General features: G+C 41.6%; 1 protein-coding gene across 1 annotated transcript in view; it reads right to left on the bottom strand.

The window, feature by feature from the left end:
- Positions 1-125: 125 nt before the first annotated feature.
- The window catches only part of LOC102293523 (protein tyrosine phosphatase non-receptor type 14), a 52764-nt gene continuing 31844 nt past the window's right edge, over positions 126-21045 (bottom strand). Inside the window, exons 4-20 of the mRNA XM_005914492.3 lie at positions 15829-15926; positions 14364-14431; positions 13883-13953; positions 13690-13777; positions 13514-13602; positions 13316-13403; positions 13036-13118; positions 12736-12796; positions 11128-11206; positions 9703-10172; positions 8334-9611; positions 6896-7036; positions 5726-5944; positions 2554-2682; positions 2097-2331; positions 1821-1984; positions 126-1545 (exon numbers count right to left, since the gene is read on the bottom strand). Coding sequence (XP_005914554.1) covers positions 1417-1545; positions 1821-1984; positions 2097-2331; positions 2554-2682; positions 5726-5944; positions 6896-7036; positions 8334-9611; positions 9703-10172; positions 11128-11206; positions 12736-12796; positions 13036-13118; positions 13316-13403; positions 13514-13602; positions 13690-13777; positions 13883-13953; positions 14364-14431; positions 15829-15926 — 3490 coding nt within the window. The 3' untranslated portion in view covers positions 126-1416. The remainder of the gene's footprint in view (positions 1546-1820; positions 1985-2096; positions 2332-2553; positions 2683-5725; positions 5945-6895; positions 7037-8333; positions 9612-9702; positions 10173-11127; positions 11207-12735; positions 12797-13035; positions 13119-13315; positions 13404-13513; positions 13603-13689; positions 13778-13882; positions 13954-14363; positions 14432-15828; positions 15927-21045) is intronic.

The raw sequence follows: 21045 nt of genomic DNA, 5'->3' as shown, positions 1-21045 counted from the left end.
TGTATTTAGAAGTTCTGCCAAAAAAATTAAAAAAGACAACTTGAGGGGAAAAATTAAATATTAACAAACAGTGGAATGCTGTGTGAGAAAATACTGTCAAAGAGAACAGGAGTGCAATAAAACACTTAAATGTCAAGAGAGCATGAAGCTTAAATTTATCAGAGAATATATACATTGAAAATTTTTTTAATCCATGCATAGTTTACTATGTTGCGGTATTTTAAGGGTACCAAGTCGAGGAAGGAAACTCTATAAAAACACTTGCAGAAATCTTTTTTCACATGCCCATTATGTACAGAGTTATGCTGGACATGGCTGGCTTTGCATTACAATTCAGAGAAGCAGGAAAACATATTTAATGCAATATGGAAAAAAAAATCATTCAGAATGCAATTTTACAAACAGGACATGGCAACACATTTTTCTTCAGCTGGGTTTGGATACGATTACTAGAATTTCTTTGTTTCTACAATGAAACCTAAAAAGTAATGAATTTAGCCAAAACCTAATCAGAACAAAGAGTGTATCAGCCCATCAGCTTCTCCCCGTAGTTACATATTACTACAATAAGGCACAATGACACATTATACACAGCACTTGCTGCATATGGACAAAGTTGTATCACCAATTCCAGAGTTTTGAAATGTTTTTGATGATAAATGATACATATATATATATAATTCTTTAGATGATAAAGAATTGCTAAAGTGTACTTTGTTTGTCTGCCTGAAAGGAGCTTAATTGAAATGCCTCCTCACAAAAACACATTGGGGTTTTTCCAAAAACTTAAAAAGAGTTCAAAAGATCAACATGGTTGCCATGGCAAAGGTGACCACAGCCTTTATAGAAATAAATAAAAACATTTCTTACAAATTTGAAGTAAATACTTGCTGTATTAAATCAATACAGGAATAGGATCATTTTAGAACAGCGATTTAAGAATACTTTTGTTTGGCAAACTCTTTCAGAGTATAGCAATAATACTGCTGCCACCTACTGTTCATGCAGCATAATGCCATTTCTAATGATGGCTAAATGAGAAATGTACCAGTGGTGCGATATCTCCTAATTGAAACTGAGATTTAATTTCTCTAGATACTTCTTAAGAAACCTGAAGCTGAAAAAACCTGAAGGAATATGCATGTTTCACACAAAAAGTCCAAGATCAAAGGGGGAGAAGGAACAAAATTTGAAATACACCGATTAGGAGAAATGGCTGTCAGTTTCTATACAAGCCCACCAGATCCGTTCCTCCCTTGAGGTGAGTTTTGGGTTAGAATTTACATACAGATGAAGTGCCACACAGAAAACACGAATCTCTGTTCTTCCTTCCCTCCAGCTACCAGTATACTGTGTTTGTTGTACTGTCCTCATGCTGACTTTAAGTACTCCGGAGCAGCCGATAGGTGCTCGGGTTCAAATAAGGCGGGAGTTCTTGAGAAACTGGATAAGAACCTGGTGGACAAACTTATACTGGGATATGGTCTGTACCATTAGCATCCTCTGCTGCCTCAGCTCTGATAGCATTGTGGGAACCTCCACGGGCTGAAGGGGAGAGAAGAAAAAAGAAAGAAAAGGACAACAGTGAGAGCCGGTCAAATGTTTTTGATTGAGGTGTAACTTTATGTAGGAATAAAATTAGATAAAAGTGGGATTATGTATATCTTGCATGTAAAATATCCTAATTTACCAAGTAAAAAACCTGCTTCTAAGGGATGCATGTATCCTGCAACTGTCAAAGAAAGTAAGGGACTCTAAAAATGTTCTATACCTTCACTAAATTTTAAATTTGCAGCCCCTTAAGGAAATCATCCACACACCTCATTGTGCTCCAAACACCTGATCATGAGTTCAGTTAGGATGACCACTCCAGTTCGACCTACGCCGGCGCTACAGTGCACCACCACAGGTGGATTGAGGCTCTTTGAGGTGTCCAGCATAGAGTTAGTGTGTCTCCTCACAGACTGGATCTCCTCCAGATATGCTGCAGATAAGAAAAGTCACATTGATGTCATGTTTAGTCTTTATGCTGGCTCTGTCCTTACACATATCTGATAAAGCATATTTTTAATAAATGACGGGGCGGCCGTACTTACAGAGAAATCCCAGTACATATTCAGGACAGCCCTGCTCAGGCCAGTCTGTGTATTGCAGATGCCAGACCGTCCTCTCCTGGCCAGACAGCAGGTGTTTAACCTTCAGCCCCGTAGTGGCGTAGCACCCTGAGTCCGTGCGAAATTTGGTGGTCACCTTGAACTTGCCGTGAGTGGCTGAGTTGTGCTTGGAGCCCAGTTTAGGCCAATAGCGATGACTCTTGGACCTGCCGCCCTCCTAGATGAAAGGACGACAAGCGCCAGATGAGAAGTGATTCGTGGGTGATGGGAATGAAGAAAAGAAGCAGATGAGGCAAATTAGATGTCAACAACGAGTCCTGGCCCTTAGAAATAAACCTAAAGTCACAGTGACGCAAACTCACCACAGTGTCATTTCTCTCACAGACAGGAAGCTTTAAAAAAAAAATTCACATCTGTGTGTATGTGTGTGTCAGTGTACCTCCTCAGCAGTAACCATGGCGATAACGTTGACCCCCTGCTCCCAGACCATCTGCCAGAAGTCAGCACAGGTATTGGCTAGTGGACCCTGGGTAGCAATGTAGTGCCATGCCTCCCCTCTGATCATGACCTGGGAAGACATGCAGAATCAATTAGTGGATATTACAGTATGCAGTGCATATGCAATCAGCCTCAAATATACAAACAAACGCTTTTTTGTTTATCAAGAAATTAAGCCAAATGAAAGAAAACAAACACAGGAGCAGGTCTAGTATTGAACAATGTCTGCAAGTAGCATGGGGTAAATGGAAACATTGACAGGTAGCTAAAAGTAAATGACTGGCAGTTTAGATATTCAACATACAGTCATGTAAAAAACTAAGCACACCAACACTGCTTCAGTAAGATTAAAAATTGGAAAGTTGCAGCCAGGTGCTGCTGATCAAATGCATTTGATTAAATGATCATCAAGTCCAAGAGCTACATCTCAGACTCTTAACATGCTAACTAAGGTCTTTAATGTTAAACTTCACAACAGTACAATTAGAAAAAGACTAAATAAGTATGGCTTGTTTGGAAGGAATGATAGGAGAGACCCTCATCTCTCTAAAAAAAATAATATGGAAGCATGGCTTAGGTTTGCAAAGTTGGACAGATGAGACCACAGTGGAGATGTTTGGCCATAATGCAGCAACACCTCCAGCACAAACACCACTGCCCACTGTCAAGCACGGTGGAGGAGAGGTGATGATTTGGGTTTATTTTGCAGCCACACGAAAAGAAGTATTCTAGAGTCAAATCTGAAGTCTGTCCGGCAGCTAAAGCTTGGCCAAAAACTGGGTCAAATGTGACAAAAAGCCAAAGCAGCAAATCTACAATCGAATGGCTGAAAAAGGAAAGAATCAAGGCGCTCCAATGGCCAAAAGTCCAGACTCAAACCGACTAAAGTGCTGCAGTAAGACCTTCAAAGAACTGTGAATAAATGAATGCACACAACCCTGAATGAACTGAAGCAGCATTATAAAAAAAAAGAGTGGACTTAAATTCCTCCACAACAATCTGAGCAACTAATTAAAACCATACAGAAAATCATTACATTCGTTCTGCAAGCTACTGAATCATGGGATGTACTTAGAATATCACAGAACTGTATAGAGTCTAGTGAAAACTATTTATTTATAAAAGTACAGCCAGCGTTTAAAATTGCTGAGTATAAGTAAAGTTTAACTGTTGAAAATGTTAGACTGATAATAATCAGCTGCTAAATAGAATAAAGGTCGATTAATAGAACAGTGGAAGTAAAAATAACTGATGAAAGCTAATGGCTGAAAAGACGGTACTCATTGATAAACAGCTAACGCAGTGTATCGTAAATGATTAATGGCAGACTGATGCGATTGCTCAGAGTAAATGGCAAGCTAAAAGGAGTCCAGGTCAGGTTTAAAGTCTGTCTTACAGGGCAGAACAGAACTGACAGAAACCAATGTATTAAAGTCAATGACTGTATATAAACTATAAATAAAAAATAGTGCTGGCTCCTCACAGAAGTTCAGCTCACCTACAGACATCTATAATATTCACAACCACTGGAGGGCAGTGTAAACACCTGTTACTTTTATCCACAGCAGGATCGCTTTTCTTTCATTTATAACTCTATTAACTCCTTATCTCTAGTTTTCTTCCATTTCCCCTTCCTGATAACCACAAGACCACAAATAACACTTAAATACGTCCAATCTTTAGCTCACTCCGACCACAGAAACTTCAGTACTATTACATAAAGGGCATGTCTCAGCTGATTTCTCAGGCCACCTCGTGACTATAAACACTGTATTAAGAGACGGATGGGGAATAAACAAGGTCTTTTTGTTCTGCGGCAACCACCTTAAATGACAGGGGAGTAAGAGGGTTACACTGTGGTAGGCAGCGACTCAGTGCTGCTTTGGTGCACAACGTACACATGGCATGCAGACACACGCGTATGCACAAGCTTGCATACACATGCTGTTTGCAACTAAACATGAATAAAGAGCCAGTGAGAGCGACTCAGGTTGTTTAAGAGGGTTTTGGAGTTTGGACAACATTCTTTGGGAATTCCACAAGCTCTGGGAGCTTAAAGGCACAAACAGCCTTCAATAGCTGCCTTTCATCCTTTCCTCCGAGCCATTCCCTGCTTAGCAATGACCGCAACAAAGACTAGAACAAAACTGAAAGCATCAACCTTATACTCTGTTTTCATTTAGGCTGTATGATGTGGGTGTTGCAAAGCACTTTGAGACAGCTATTCTGTTTAAGAGTCATGTAGATAAACCTAAGTATTGTAAAACAACTTGTGATATATTTTATTACTCAAGTATTTCTTCTTAAATTGAAACCAACCAGCAATCAAGTCACAGTTGCAGAGCTGACATTATTTGAGCCACCCGAAGAAAGCCACAGCTACATTAGTTGGGGTAATATCTCTTATCGTCGCTGTCCAATGAAAAACATGTGCTTCGGATTTTGGTTTGGATAAAGACATCTTGATTGATGAGTTTAGCTTCTTAAGTTTGGATTGTGCTTTTCTTTGGACATCACTCTTAAAAATGCACAAATTTAATGGGCAGACACAGAAGGCATTAAATCTGTCAAACTCAGCACTGTGCATAAGATATGGCGTCATGAAGTACTCATCTTTTTTGTTCTTTTTTGTGTGTATATAAAAAAAAGAAACAAAATATGTATATAGATACGTATAGATACAGATATATAGATGTGTATAGATAAAGATATATATTTGAATCTATGAAATATGACAAAGATAACTTCCACAGTTTCAGTTTGACACATATTTTCTGTTTCCGTTTGAGTAATTTCTCAACAGGAAGGTGGTTCCCAAAAACCTCTTAGCCAAATACTTTGGCTATCTTGGTGTAATGTGTAGTGTGACCTTAAAAAAAATGAGGAAACACCATTCTTAAGGAAGCCTAAACAGTAAGAAAAACCTGAGGTATGTCCAGTTACACAAGAACTGTACTGAAAGTCAGGGGCAACAAAAGACCTCTGACTATCCATTAAGGAACATGGAGAAGTATTATTGAAGACTACAGAAAAGGAAATGAAGAGAAACTCAAGACTTTTAAACAGTACTGCAAAAGCCTGGATCACACACAGATAAGCATGGCTGTGTATACCTTGATATGCGAGGCATTTATGTAGCCTGTGTTGTTCTCCTTGTTGGGTACAAGCTCAACTCGATTCTCCTCATAAGGAACAACATCACGGAAACGGTTGCGCTCTGCATTTTCGGGCAGAGTTGCTGTTGTGAGAATACAGTCTGCCCTCTTCTTGGGCACTTGCTCATACTCTGTAAAGACCCGCTCTTCTTCTAGCTTCAACTCCAAGGTCTTACACTAGAGAGAGAGAGGGAGAGAAAAAGTAGAGGGTGTTTATTATTCAGAAGTCTCTCTTTCAGTCCCCAAAAAGGCACTCATTCATTTACATCACACCCCGACAAAGGCATTCGAATCCAACACTGTTATCGTATAACACTCACGTTTTTAAATTCTCCTCAGTCTCCTCATGATGCTCACAAGTATTCATACTGAATCAATATAGTCAGGAAAGAGCCGAATACGCAGCAGCAGTGGTGTTTATTAGGCCAGTCATGTCTGAGAGGCCAGAATCTCTTTCTGTCTCTCTTTCTCTGTCGCTGGCTCGCTCTCTCTCAGGTCACATTCTTAACATACCAGCAGGCCCAGAGGCGATAAGCACTACCGTGCCACACGTTCCACAGCCCACTTAGGGTTTGCCCCCATTAGCTTAGCAACAGTTGGGACAAAGACTGGGATTCACACCTCCACGCTCAAAAGGGAGCCAAACACACTGGAGATCTACTTGGGCAGTGGAATTCATTAAAATGATGTGATTAATAGAGACTGTGAGTTTTGGTGTGACGATGACCAAACAAACTTTTTGGGGAGATTTAAAGCTTTTATGATTATTCGGTTTAAATAAGCTTAAATAAGACCTAATCCTGAACATCAACTCTGGTATGTTATTCTTGATATCAGTTCTTTAAATACTTGTTTTAGTAATTGTGATTTTTTTAAGAGCTTAAAAAGCCTTTTCTATCTTTAATATGATAAGTTTCCAATTACATACATGTCAGTAAATCCCAAAGGTTTTGGGTAAAGTAAATGTAGTAATAAAGTAGCAACAAAACAGATGAGTAAAATGAATTCCCAGCAGCATATTTTTTAAAGGTTGTCTGTAAATTAGCAGGACTTTTTTACTATATGTTACAAAATATACATACTTTAACCATAATAATGTATATGTTGTACAAAAAGCAAGCATCCTACCCTTTCATCAGTAGCCGCCTTGGCGCCTTCCTCCCCTGGACTCTCGGGGACAGGCATCCGGGCGACATAGAGCCCGTTGAGTGCGGCCATCATCAGCGGCCTCTTCATGGAGTCCACAGACATCTTCTGTCTCTCCAGCGTCTTCAAGAGAGAGAAAAATCCTGTTGTCATGCTTACAGGCACCAGCAGGTTTGCAAGACTGACTGACCTGCCATTGCACGAGTACAGTGTTCACGCAGATGTGCATGAGCAGTAGTGGGTGGGGAGAATTTCCCGTGCATGTGCATAAACTGCCCGTACCAATCTCCTTGTAATAAGTCCAAAGGTGAGAAACAGGAAGCCCACTACACAAAGCCTATTAAGAAAGAGTTCTTATCCATCTGGTTGCCTTCATCCTCGTTTGTCCTTCTTACATGTTATTAATTGTTTCATCTTTGTTTATTCCCACCTACCTCTTCAGCTTCTGTTTGATTACAACACACTCTCTGTCATCCTGACTCTCTTTCTCGCTTCCAAACACTGACCCACATTGCACCGTCTCCTTCCTCGAAGGATTACCTCTCCTAATCTCTGATGCTATTAAACCTCCAGGACAGCGCCGCCCTTCCCCTTTCCACCTTCTTGATCCCCCATGGGGCAGTCAAAACAACAGCTTGGGGGTCATAAGGGGTATCCTCTATGCATAAGATAAAGCAGCTGGCATAAAAGGGCTTTAGCAGCTTTGGACAGCAGTGAGAAGAAAACATTCTTTAAGTTTTATTGGCTAAAATCACACACACCTGCAATCACAGACAGACAGGTTTATCTCTAGGAGGCAATTATTTATGACTGGACTGGTGCTGGGTCAGATGTTTGCATATTAACAGAAAGCCCACCGACACAAAAACACCCAACTCGAAGAATAATCGGAAGGCTTAGTAAGGCTTTTAGCTGCCTCGGGGAATTCAGAGTCCAGTGCTGCCCTTTTAGGTGCTGAACTCCAGATTACTGCTAATCAGGAGCTTTGAAACTAGTGAGCAGACAACAGACTGTAATATTTAAAACTATACCAGTACAATGGCTTCAGAGGTGTCAGGCACTGACATTATATTTAATAATTTCATGCTAAACATTTTTATTCCATATGGAAAGGTAATAGAAAAAAATTGTGAATGTTATAAACATAGATAAAATTTAACATCATATGTTGCATTGTATTATTAAGTTTTAAAAAAAAGTATTATTAAACAGAAAATGTTTTGCATTGTATTATTATATTTAAGTAAAAATGTGTTAAATTGTATTATTGAGTAAATGTGTTATATTGTAATATTAAGTAATAAATGCATTACATTGCTTTACGTAAAAAAATTGTTACACTGTGTTAAAATGTAGAAATGTGTTAGTTCTAAATTTTGAGGGAACGGCTGTGAAGATGTCGAATGAGTGAGTATCTTACCCTTTGAGCGATTTCCCTCTCCACTATGCTGTCTTCCAAGGAAAACATCTCTGATACTGGCCTCTCTTTGACCGGCTCCTTCCTCACCCTCTCCTTCACACTGGTCAAGTCCGGTTCTGAAATGGATGGACCTAAAACTGCTCCATTCACAACACTCTGATCCCCCCGGGTCAGTGTCCCACCACCACCACCCCCAGGCCCACTAACACCCTGGCTCTGTCCAGTCTTTAAGGCGCAGCCATGGCCTTGGTCCACTGGTCCCTGGTTGCCCTGTGGTCCTTGATTATGGTTGGTGTGGTGGGTGTTGTTGTGATTGTGAGTGTGGGTGCGAGCTTGAGCATTGCTTGCAGGTCTAGGAGGGCCCGGATATTCTGGAGGGGGTTTATTGGGAAGTTTGGCCAGAGCAGCCTGGAGCTGTGCACTGATGCTAATGTCCTCGTTGAGACCTGGAATTTGAACGTCCAGTTCAGGCCGCTCCTCTTCTTCCTCTTCCTCTTCTTCACTTTCACTGCTGTGTATGAGCATGGTAGCATTAGAAAGAGTCTTTTGGTGCTGATAAGTCACTGCCTCAGGTGCATTCTTGGCAGGCTTCATGGGCAACTCTTTTGGCTGCTGAGGTGGAGGCTGAGGCTGAGGTTGCGGCTGAGGTTGTGACTGAGAGTTTTGAGGCTGGAGCTGTGGAATGGACTGAGGCTGAGATGGCATCACAGGTTCTCTCAGAGTATTCCGCCGATGAAGAGGAGCATTCATTCCTTTCATCATAAGGCCTTCCATCGCTCCTCTCATGCTGCTTATAACCTCCATGCTGTGTCTCTTGCCCAGCGTGGACCGGTGCTTAGCAGCTGCAGTTAATGGTTCACTGACCTCCTGCAGGGACTGGTGCACCACAGCTGAGCTGTCGGGCTGGAAGGTTTTGACTGACAGCTGCACCATGCGGGTAACCAGTTCTGGACTACTGCCGCCAATGCGATGCCGATGGCTCGCTAGGTCTGGCGTGCTGGTGGCTGGGCGAAAAGAGCTGGAAGGGTAAGGTGGAGGGGGCCGCGACATGTGGTTCCTCAGCATGTTGGCTGTAGCTGCATAGTTTCCCATGTTGTTCCCCTGTTGTTTGGTATTTGCCAGCTCGGGTGTGCTGACTGTATGGGAGATGGAGCTTCCTCCACCTCCACCGCTGCTGCTGCCTCCACTTTCGTTAACATGGGGTGAATGGCATGGACCCTGGCTGTTGGCTGGTCCTCCCTGATGAGGGCCATGGGACACCGGCTTACTATATGTGATCTGCAAGATGAACAGTCACAAACAGATGCATTGAACTAGGAAGCTAATTACAATTAATTAAATAATAATCTCAGAGCATCCTAACCCTTACCTGTGGTGTATACGGAGCAGGGCTGGGTGCCACACCATGATAAGGGCCCCTCTCTCGCATCTCTGGCTGGCTGTACACTAGAGGCTCAGGCTGCCTGTAGGCACAGGCATTGCTGATGTTGAGACTGCGTAGCGACTGGCTGTGAAGGTCATGGTGAGCAGGGAGCATGCACCGCTTCTGCCGCATGACAGCATCGTACTCAGGCGTGGGCCGATAGGATGGTGCAATGATGGCACTGTGACGGTGGCTGGGGATGTAGTCAGGCCGCATGAGCTCACTGCCAGGGATGCTGAGGTTGGAGGACATGGGCGAGGGTGGGACAAAATTCTGGGAACGATTGAGGGAGCTCAGGCTGGGGCTGCTGTACATGCTTCCGTTTGGCACGTTACCGTTTCGGTAGGTAAAGTCCACTGTACAGCGATCCAGGCTGCTCTCTGACTTGTAATACGGGTCATCGTGGAAGATACTGTCTGCACAGCAAAGGAGGCATGGAAAAATGTGTAAAGAGGATCACAAGAAAATCTGAGCTGCAAACATCTTTAAGCAATTTGTGCACTAAAGCTAAACTTAATCAAACAAAGATTTTATTGATCTTTGAAGTTCTATGACTGTTCAAATACTTGGTACCTCAGTATTTCATATAAAAACTTAAAAGAACACACGCTTTGCACAATGAACCGTGTTGGAGCTTGAAAGAAAGAAAATCAAAAAGGAACATTGACAAATTTAAAGAAAAAAAATGAAGGGAGACCAAATGTTCCTGTAATCTTGCCAGTGGTATGGTGAAGGTGGTACTGGGGGTTTTCCAGTCTTGCAGTTTAACTGTCTAAGCTGTTATAAACAAGCTGAAATAAACACCCTTTGTGGCATCCCGAAGGTGGCAAAAATGATCACTGCTGTTTTGTTGGTTTCACAGCTGCACCAACCACCACAGAAAACTATGTCATGTTATTCCTTCCCGCTGAGCAGAGCGCTCTCCCGTGTGAAACTATCCCATGTTCACAAGGAGAAGGAAGACAAGCATAATCTCTGTCCGCACAATCGGAGTATGATGCCTGAGGTCACACTCGAGACCGATCTCACGCCCACACGCAGTAGCACACCCAGAATGTTTTTCCACTCGCTCGCTTTTTATTGTCAAGCTGACATGAGTGAAGTTCTTCGGATTATAAGGCAGGCTGAGTGTGTGAACACGTCAATGAAAGAGTGAAGCATAAATGAGGTCACCGCTCTGCACCCCAAACGTTGGGCTCTAATTGGCTGGGAGACTGTTAAAATGCGAATCGGCTGTGAGTCACACGCCTGATGGGAAAGACACAATTAGGAGGACTGTTGTTTTGAGTTATTGTCAGGGAGGCAAAAATCTTAAATCACACTGTGGTTAAAGCAGGGGGAGGAAAGCCACTCTAAAACAGTAACACCTACCTTGAGAGCTCTGTGTGTCCTGATAATGGTCTCCAAACTGGGAATGCACTGACTGGAAGTTACAGGACTGTGGCCGTGGCTAAATGAAGAAATTGTAAAACGGTTAAAAAGTGTGACATTGTAAGATCTCCTGATCCTCAAAGTGATATTTCAGTTTCTTTACATCACACATGAAACCATCACTTTACTTCTCTGTCTTAACACATCAAACACAATGGCTGACTGTGACCAAGCCAGATTGAAGCTAGTGCTGCGCATCTGTCATTGGACAAAGTTTGCGGTACTCCAGACAGTCATCTGAGCACTCCAGTGGTCTGACTGAACATCTATTGTGCCACATTTAGCCTCACCATTGTCTGGCCAGCAGGGAGGGAGACGCAGAAATCACAGCCTTCGCTGTCGCACCGGAAATCAGAGCAAGCAACACCCTTTCTAACTTTCCAACAACACCCACCACACCACCAACGCATGCTAAAACCAAGGCTCCATGGCACAATTAAGAGCTTATAGAATAGAAGGAAAACACCAGAACTCTCAAAAAAATGCTTCTTTATATTTATTAAAGGGCAAAAAGATGCATGTTTCAGTAATAAACTGCCATCAGCACAATATAAGACAAACAACAATCACAATAAAAATCAGTGTGAAATTCCAACTTCCAACAATCAGAAAGCAGAGCTCTAACTGCATGATGAAAAACATCTGCATAGAAAACCATGCCAAAAGTAGCAGACATGCGCTAACAACTTAACAGTAGTTCTTCATTTGAGCCTTCAGGGCTTTCTGTTTGTAGTTCATGAATCCAGTAGTATTCACTTTATAGCAACAATCTTTCGATCGACGCCTCTTTTAAGAAGAGGTATCATTTCACATTGGATTCATGCACTACATACAGAAAGCCCTGAAGGCTGGAATTAGAAACTACTCTTAAGCTGTTTTTTGTTTTGTTTTGGGGGATTACATGCTTCTTTCGTGTGATATTTCATATACAGCCTTTTCACATATATATATAGTATGTTTCTAAGTGGTTTTGCTATTGTGTAGAATGCTTTCTAGTATTGGAATCTACCTGGCGGCAACTTATTGTGGAAATGTACACATTTGTACACAAGTATTTACACAAGTATTTGTTCTGATGGTGTCACAGTGTTCTCTTTTTCCCCTTAAACTCTTTCCTCATGAAGATGACATTAAATGACCACCATAGTACCCTTAATTGATGGGCTTTGACACCTCAGTGGTTTGATGACCACTGCAACAGTTTCGAGGGTAGCTGCATAGGCATAGATCACTCTCATAAACCTGTGATACAAACCCATTCATTTTGCTCTGGACCTGAATATGACAGAAACATCTCAGAGTTACTCCTAATAGGCTTTCAGAGGGTAAAGAGTTAAAGTTTTGGAGTGGAAGGCACTATTAGTCTGTATGTCTGTATTCTGGACGATTAAGAGCTTCCCTGAGTGGGAGAGCGGATCAGGTTGCTAATTGTGGACGTTTCTGTGTTCCCCCTCTGTCCTCCATTCTCGTCTCTTTTATATTGACCAGAGGCAATATTAAATAGCTGTATCAAATCACTTCAAAACATACAAATGCTTGTCAACATACCAGAGACAGGCGATGAGTCCAGGTGGGTCTCCTCCTCATTGGTGCAGGTGAGTGAGTGGGCCTACAAAGAAACAGACACATTATGTGACAAATTAGTATTTTATTAAATGCACCCAGGTCATGTACTATAAGGTCAGTGAATGCTACACAGTCTTTTATAGCATATGTTTTGTTGGGGTTTTTTTGTATAACCTTCAACAGGTTGTTGAAATACCCGTTAAAAAAATAAATGACAGACAATTGATATCTTAGTGTTTTAATGGCCTTCAGCTGGCCTCTCTGTGTGGCCTTGAAACTCACTCTGCACATATCTTGTTCTGTTTGTAGAATTTGTGTCTGGCTGTGAAAAGGCGGGCGATGTACTTGGCCATTTCCATATCCTCCTGCAGACACAAACAGAGAAAAAAATTAATAATAACACCGAAAATTTAAGGTGAACAGAAAATAAGTATTTCTGTGAAGTCAAGAATCAACTCTCCCCAGTTCGTTTGTCCCTCTGCAGGTATTTTGTGGACGCATACTTTTCCTGCATGTTTAACCACCCACTATAAACCTCTGTGTCTGCAGACACAACACTCACCATGTGAAAGACGATGGTGTCGTCTCTGCTCGTTATCTCCACTGTGATGGCTGACTTGTTGTGTGCAATGGTACCAATGTCCTTCCACCTTTATAACACACAGATGCAAACAAATGTTTTAAAAAAGGAACAACGGTTCCTCATGAGTACAGGAAATTATGACAATTCTGTCTTTCTTTTTTGAAAGGAGAAACTTACTTGTGGAGCATGATGGATCTGCCATTTCTGTGTTTAACAAACACTCCAATGAAAGACACACCGATGAATATGTCATTGGTATAGTTGTCCTGTGGAAGAAAGTATTACACAAGAACTCATTTAAAATCTCTCAAAGGATACTGATTGAGAGGTTGAGGGTGATGTAATGTATCTACCTTAGCTGGAAAGCTCTCCTGGCCAAACCCATCCAGTTTTTCTACCTCCTTGATGTACAGCAGTTCTGCCTCAGCGGCCTGCATTCGACTGGAAATCACAGAATGGTACCAAGAATCTTATTGTCTCTATTTTACTTTGTCTTGGTGATACATGCATATATGTGCATACAGTATACAAAGTAGCTAACAGTACCAGTGACTCTTGTGCTCCTCAGCAACTTTCTGGGTCCACTCTTCTAGCGCCTCTTCTCCATTACGCCAGTTCTGAGAGAAAATACATTATTCAGCAAATAAGAGCAATGCAGAAGGAAGCTGTGGAAAAGCAACCTATGACTATAGGTTCAAGTGAACATCATATTGTTGGGAATGTTTAAAAAAAATAAAATAATGCTCCATAATTTAATATTTTGTTTCTATTTGGTAATCAGTTCATATTAATTCATCCCATCCTCCAACTCAAATTCTTCTTTATTCTTTTTGCTTTTTGCCTGTCAGTCAGGTATGCAGAGGGAGGAGGTACACAGATGTCACAGGAATGTGTGCCTTCAGGCAGCACATACACAGAAAAACACACAAACACAGACTTTCTCTGCCTCTCTCTCTCTCACACACACACACACACACACACACACAAACACTGCTAGTATTTGAACGGTAAAGGCTCGAGGACTCACCACTGGGAAAAGCACGTACTCCCTGAGGAAGTCCTGAGACAGGAATTGAGTGAAGTCTCCAAAGTCAGCTAAAAATTACAAACACAGATGTTCACATTTATTTACACAAAAACAATGAATTTCATTTTTACACTGTAATGCGCAGCCTTTAAACTATAAACTGACTGTGAGTTTGTTATTGTGTTTGATATTGTTCAATTGAGGTGGCATGATGGTGCAAGGGTTAGCGCCACCTCACAGCGAGAAGGTTCTGGGTTCGCAGGTCAGCTGGGAACTTGTAACAGAGGGAGGAGAACAGGTCATCTACTAATAGGGAGGATGGTGGTTTGATCCCTAGCACTGGCTCAGTATCCTTGGGCAAGATACTGAACTGATGCATTAATTAGAACGGGCCAATTCTAAGTTCTGAGTGGTCAAGTAGAGTAGAAAAAAGGAATCGGTACAGTCCAATATGGACTCACTGTGTTCATCCTGCAACACTTCTTGTGTGGGTTGTCAATCGGTATCCTGGTTGGCCTTTCTCTTCGATTTATACAGTTTCCCTAATAAGAAAAAAACTACTGATTTAAAAATAAAATCAATTTATGTTATGAAGGTGCTAACCCAATAGGACAAAAAGTCAGGATAAATACAGATTTTCCAGTTAAAACTAAGGCAATTTCATTTGTCCAAATACCTATTATATTCTGCTAGCTCGCTTTGCGAAATTACTCCTCAAGACTAGAAAAGCAAATGCTTAACATTAGAAAAAAGTCTGTTTTAGCTCAACTGTCATCTCAACTCAACTGCATCCACAATGGTCAAAGCAATGCAGGTTTCATCCATGTAGATGCTTTGTCATGCTGTTGTCATGGTTACCCAGGGGAAAATCACATGAAGCTACCTGCGGCAAATGTGCTCTTCAGGCCATGGACATGTCCATTGAGTCGTAAAGTGTCTCTGAGTGTTTCTTGTTTTATTAGATGGAAATATTTCTGAACTTGTGTACTGTGCAATACTATTAAAGATAACAAAAACAAATATATACATAACAGAAACAAAACCACCTGCACAATCTCTATAACATGTACAGTTCTCCTGATATTGCTTGTACTAAGTACCTAAAAGCTTTCTGCTGTTTGCCAGGCAAAAGGAGGTCTAGCATAGGATCCTCACCTCCCGACAGATAAGAGCCTTCCTGATGCTGCTACAGCTAACCTTGGAGCAGCTGATAAGCAAGCTGTCTGTTTACATTCCCCTGGGACACAGACAGCACCCAGGAACTGAAAGGATGGAGCGACGGTGGGTGTGTGTGTATGTGCATGTGTTAGGACTGATACCATAGGAACTCAAGTGGACTGGGTTCTCCCTGTGGTATGCAGCCATATAAGGTAGTGAAGTCAAGATGACCTGAGAAAGTGTGGGTTTGTGCTCACTCTCACGTGCTGTCTGTCTCTCATTGGGAGACTTGTTCGTGTAGTCTTACCTTGTACTGCCAGGCCAGCGAGCCTGATCCCCTGCTCTACAGAGCACTGTAGACGTCCATCCAACACCTCCTTCTTTACCTGCAGGTAATACTGATACCTACAGAAAAAAAAAACAGGAAAGGAAGGTAAAAAAAAAACACACAACAGGGATAAAAAGATACCTAGACCGTGTTAAGTAAAATTTTTAATTTGTCCAGTGCATTGATTTATGATTTATTTATCTCCATAGGGATTTTAATAATGAGCCATTATGTTGTAACCATCCAAAGTAGACTTACTTTAAGCTAAATACAAAATGGTATGTACTCCTATTGAAACCACACGACTATATAATGTCAGTTTTGTTACATATGCGATCGTTGACAAAACTCGACACATAAAGCTAAACTGAAACAGCAACATCAAAGGCGCTGTTACCATGGGAATCTTTAAACCTGCGAACATCAGGTCGAGAAACCACCTGAACACTGATTGCAGTCGGGGAAAAAGGTCTGTACATGATCGTAGCAATGCAAACCGGAAAACGGAGCATGTTAAACTTCAAAATAAAAGCTGTGTTTCAGCACTGTACCCAACACATATCAAAATGCGCAACTTTTGATTTGAAAGTCTCCATTTCTGCTGTGTGCTGCACATTTCCCTATTTTGTTATCACTTGGAAAGTAGTTGGGAAGTGTTTGCAGACAACTCAACGTCTTTAATGCAAACTATAAACAACCACCGTATTCTGCTAGCAATCAGGCCTAGGCCTGTGTGACTGCAGGCTTATTCACTTGGCTGCATAGTCACATGTTCAAAATAGAAGACAAGTTAACTTTACATGATTGGCAGTCACTTGACTGCAAAATCCAACATAAGGATTTTCTGAAATATCAGTGGAGCAAATGAATGGGAAATTCACTTCTAGAGCCCTTGGAAAAAAAATAAGAGTGGTCACTTTTGAGCTCAATACCTTCAAAGCTAATTCCAATGAGGATAAACTGCACTTTGTGGAAAACCATGTGGAAGCTTTAAATCTAGGAAAAACTAAATTGAGACCATAAAAATCATTTGGAAAAATTATACTGGTCACAGACCAAGTGAAAATTATGATCTTTTTCTCACAGATTTCTAAACTGGGAGTGACCCCATGTTATTTTATGGTAATTAGCAAACTGACTGTAAGCACGGTAAAACTGCCATACCTGCTAAAAAGTAAGCATGCTCGCTTTTAGCTCAAAGCCTTGCAGAGTTGCTAGAAAGCATACAGACCATAACTTTTTAAAATCAGACTGCATCTGTATGCATTTTATAGCCAAACTGCGCAAAACACTGACTAAGTGGGTGGCAGCATTGGCACTGTTGTTCGCTTTCAAAAAAACTTTTTTTTTTCATATAAGCCACAGTGTCTCCAAACACCACTTATATAAAATTGAGTTGGAAAACATGATGGGTTCCAGTTTGACACATTTGTCCAAAGAAAGTAAGAGGAGCTGTGCTCAAGGCTCTGCACATTAGCAACTGAAAGATGGCCAACATCTGCTGAGACACCACAGGGATGTATTCCTCTGCTTCTGGTCTGTGCAACTGAAAGTATGTGTCAAGAAAGTATTGGCAACAGCATTAGCTGCTCAAAACAATATCAGTAAGCCTGTTGCTGAAGTGAGGAATGAGTGAATCACCTCTATTTGAAACAGCAGTGAGTCATTTTTGACTTGAGTGGAATGCCAAATGTATGCCAATGGGGCTGCACAATATGATTTTATAAAAGGCATGTTACACGGGGCTGACGCAACTAACTCGGGGTTTAATCTTCAGCAGGAGCAACACAAGCTTGACAAAAGTGGACCATTATAATTGCAGTGCAAATGTGAGGCAAACTGGGAGTCATTTCACCGTGGTTTTAGGCAGTGGTAGCTTTGCCAAGCGTAAGCTGATATGATGACACAGCTCAGATTGCGTTCACAAAATGTGGTAAAAGTCCCAAAACCGAGAGGCTGAAATACACCAAGCTCCTAAAGTTTCTGTGCTCCTTTTGTCCACTTTTAGTCGTGGTCCAGCTGGATGTTTGTCTTTTGAAGAATGGAGTGGCCACACAAGAGGAAAGAGAGAACTGTCAGGGTGACCAGGCTCAGCCGCATAAAAACTCACACGCCGTTTCCTGTTGGCTGCCATGGCGACCACAGACCGAGTGTAAGCTGTGAGACACCTTTTCTGATGTGCACACACACACACACAGTTAGAAAGAGTATGCAAGTCCATGCCAGAGTAACCAAACATCTATGTGGAAACCACTAAGTTACATGCTTAGTCATTCACCCACTTTTCTTCTTCACAAGTTTTAGTTCATTTTCTTTGAAAAACTTGGTTTCACTCCACGCCTGCACATTAGCTCCCACCTATCTTTTTATTCACCCCCCAGTTTCATTTTCATGCCCGCCATTATCTCCTCACATATTTCATGATTCATATTCTCTTTGGCATTCTTTTCCCCACTTCTTCCTTCTTTTTTGAGCTCCTCTCAGCATACTCCCGGGCCTATAATCTGACCCCGCCCTCCTCCCTCACCCTGTCATTACACCCGTTGGCTAAGCTGCCATTCCGTTCCCGTGGCAACCCTCTAATTAGCCAACCCCAACCACAGTGGCTGCAGCGAGAGGCGGAGTCTGATGCGGTTTAGAGGGGAGGAGCCAAGCGGGACACAAAACCCTTCAAATGATTGTGGACTTTGCTTTTAAAAACTCTCTATGTTTTCCCAGCAATCGCTGTATGGGGTCTGGAGGAACGCTGAGGTCAACAGAGGTTGGCTCTCATTCTGAGGTTCAATGGTAACAACATGATGGTGTTTATACATACGCGAAGCCAGCAGTGGTGAGGCGGACAGTAAACTGTTGAAATAACTCTGAACAAGTGGAAGCGTGACAGTAAAAGTCTCAGAGCATCCCTCATGGGAGAGTCCACTTTACACAGAACAGCCACAAACGCAGCCACATCTTATGGAGCTGTGGTTTCCTGTATTTTTGGCTTCTGGCCTTGAAATCAAACCTCTACAGGTTGACAAAAACTGACCCCAAAATTAGTTACCCTTTATGCAGAGGTAAGCTTCTAACTACCAAGTGCAGTTTTTTGTAACTGATTAAGTCAGATTAAGGGAATTATTAAAATCAAATGGCTTTTAATCTTTTAAGAGTGTAACAGTGACAATAAGCACAATAATATTTTTTGCCATGCATTAAAATTCGGAACCGTTTATTCATTAACCTCTTAATCCCCAAGCCTACCTGATCTCCTGCCTTTTGCCCCCGTATCAGGGGGCGTTGGGGCTTCAGAGGTTAATAAGCCTACAGAGAGTCTAAGAAGTGTAGAGACTGACCCGTTTTATGATTACAACCTGATTCTGCACAAATAATAAAACCCATACGAGTCATACAGCACTTTTCATTAATCACAGTCTTATGCTTGTGGTTATTACAGTATGGTTATTCTAGAAAGAGCACATCCTTCCAGTGTTTTGAGACCAACCACAATTGGACAGATGAGGCATCTCCAGCATTTTCTGGAAGCTCTTCACTCAAAGTGGCAAAGGCTTTTACGCCATGTGTCTTGGCTTTTTAAGGAGGGGTTTGGATTTTCCAGTTTTCAAAGATAGAAAACTACTGGTACATTTCTAAAAGTACATTAGAGAAGATGGGGGGGCGGGGGCTTTTGGTGTATCCAACGCATATCCAAGCCAAGATGCCGTGTCACTCTTTAAGAATGCAGATTAATTTTAAAAAGCTAATAAAAAGCTTCGGTGTATTCAAAGGATAGCCAGTGATTTCCAGGTTTCATTTCCACTGATGTCTTCCATCCTAATCTACAACCTGCTTAAACATGATTGTAGTCTGGGTTTTAATGACCAAACAGATAAGAAGAACCAGAAGGCTTCCACAAATCTTGTTCCTTGCCTATAGAGTTTGCATATTCATATACAAACATCTGCCTTTAGGTCACTTTATGAGTTTGTCTCATCAGTCCTAACTATCTTAAATCTGCATATTTTGACAGCTGTATTTTTTTTCACTGTTTTTCATTTTCATGCTTCAGTGCTTTTAAATCTTCTGACTCAAGTATGGCATGAAATCAAATTCCTCATTAATAGCCCCAGGTGCATTTTCATCTGCAGAGCTGAAAATGTTGCTTTGAAATAAAACCTGAAATGAACTGCAGCAAAACCATCAGACAGCAAGTACTAAAAAACTATGTTAATGACCCAGGTTGTGGCATTTCAAGAGGGTTTTTAAACAAATTTGAAATAGTCATCTTTATTGAAATAAATACAACAGTCCTCAAATGTTACTATTTTGTAGGCACTGTCTTTGAATGGCAGTTAACTGTTAGCTAAATTACAAAATAAAACATGCAAAACTCACCACAAAATGATTTTAGAATCAGATCCAGAAACTTCCAAGGTTACCAAACAAGTATAAAATGTAGGAGCTTCAATAAAGAGTTAAAACACTCAACTGCATTTAATGATACCAGTTTTTAAATAGGGGATTAAACTACTGCTGAAATTGTAGTAAAAGGGAGCAAATTTGTGGTAAAATCAGCTCATTGTGTTTTCATAGAACAAGACAAACATCACATAAAATTGCTAGCAGGAGAAAAACATTTTATGACGTTCAAGACTTGCATGCTTGCACATACTTGTGCACAAAGAAACCCTTATTGTAGCACGCACCTGGCATGTATGTTAGAATGACATCACAATGCTGTAACAGCAGGTGAATATACATAGATGGACATGAGCGCTTTCCTTACTAGGGCTTTTCATGGGACTTCCACTATGGCAGAGTGCTCTGCTGGCAGTCCAGGCAGCCTAGCAGGCACAAAGAGCCCTTTATATGCCCACGCATGTTCAAACCCTGCTCAAGACATGCTGCCAGATGTCCAAGCAGTCTGGACAACAGGCCTGAGAGCATATGCGCATGTTTGCATGCATGAATGTGAGTATGTGTGTACATATGTTTCAGCCCCTCCTCCATCTCGACCACCTCTGGTGGTGGTAAGGTGACCACCCCCTCAGCCCCCAGGATGCGTCCAGACGATTTGTGTGGGAGGCAGGAGAATATCACTTTGAAATGTGTTGAATCAGCAAGGGGCACCACCGAGTACAGCTGTGTGTGTGTGTGTGTGTGTGTGTGTGTGTGTGTGTGTGTGTGTGTGTGTGTGTGTGTGTGTGTGTGTGTGTGTGT

The sequence above is a fragment of the Haplochromis burtoni genome, unplaced genomic scaffold, assembly GCF_018398535.1.
Source record: "Haplochromis burtoni strain Fernald_Lab_line unplaced genomic scaffold, NCSU_Asbu1 Contig_8, whole genome shotgun sequence".
In the NCBI taxonomy this organism is placed as follows: Eukaryota; Metazoa; Chordata; class Actinopteri; order Cichliformes; family Cichlidae; genus Haplochromis; species Haplochromis burtoni.
The sequence above is the reverse complement of the archived record's forward strand: the minus strand, read 5'-3'. Positions and strand labels throughout refer to the sequence as shown.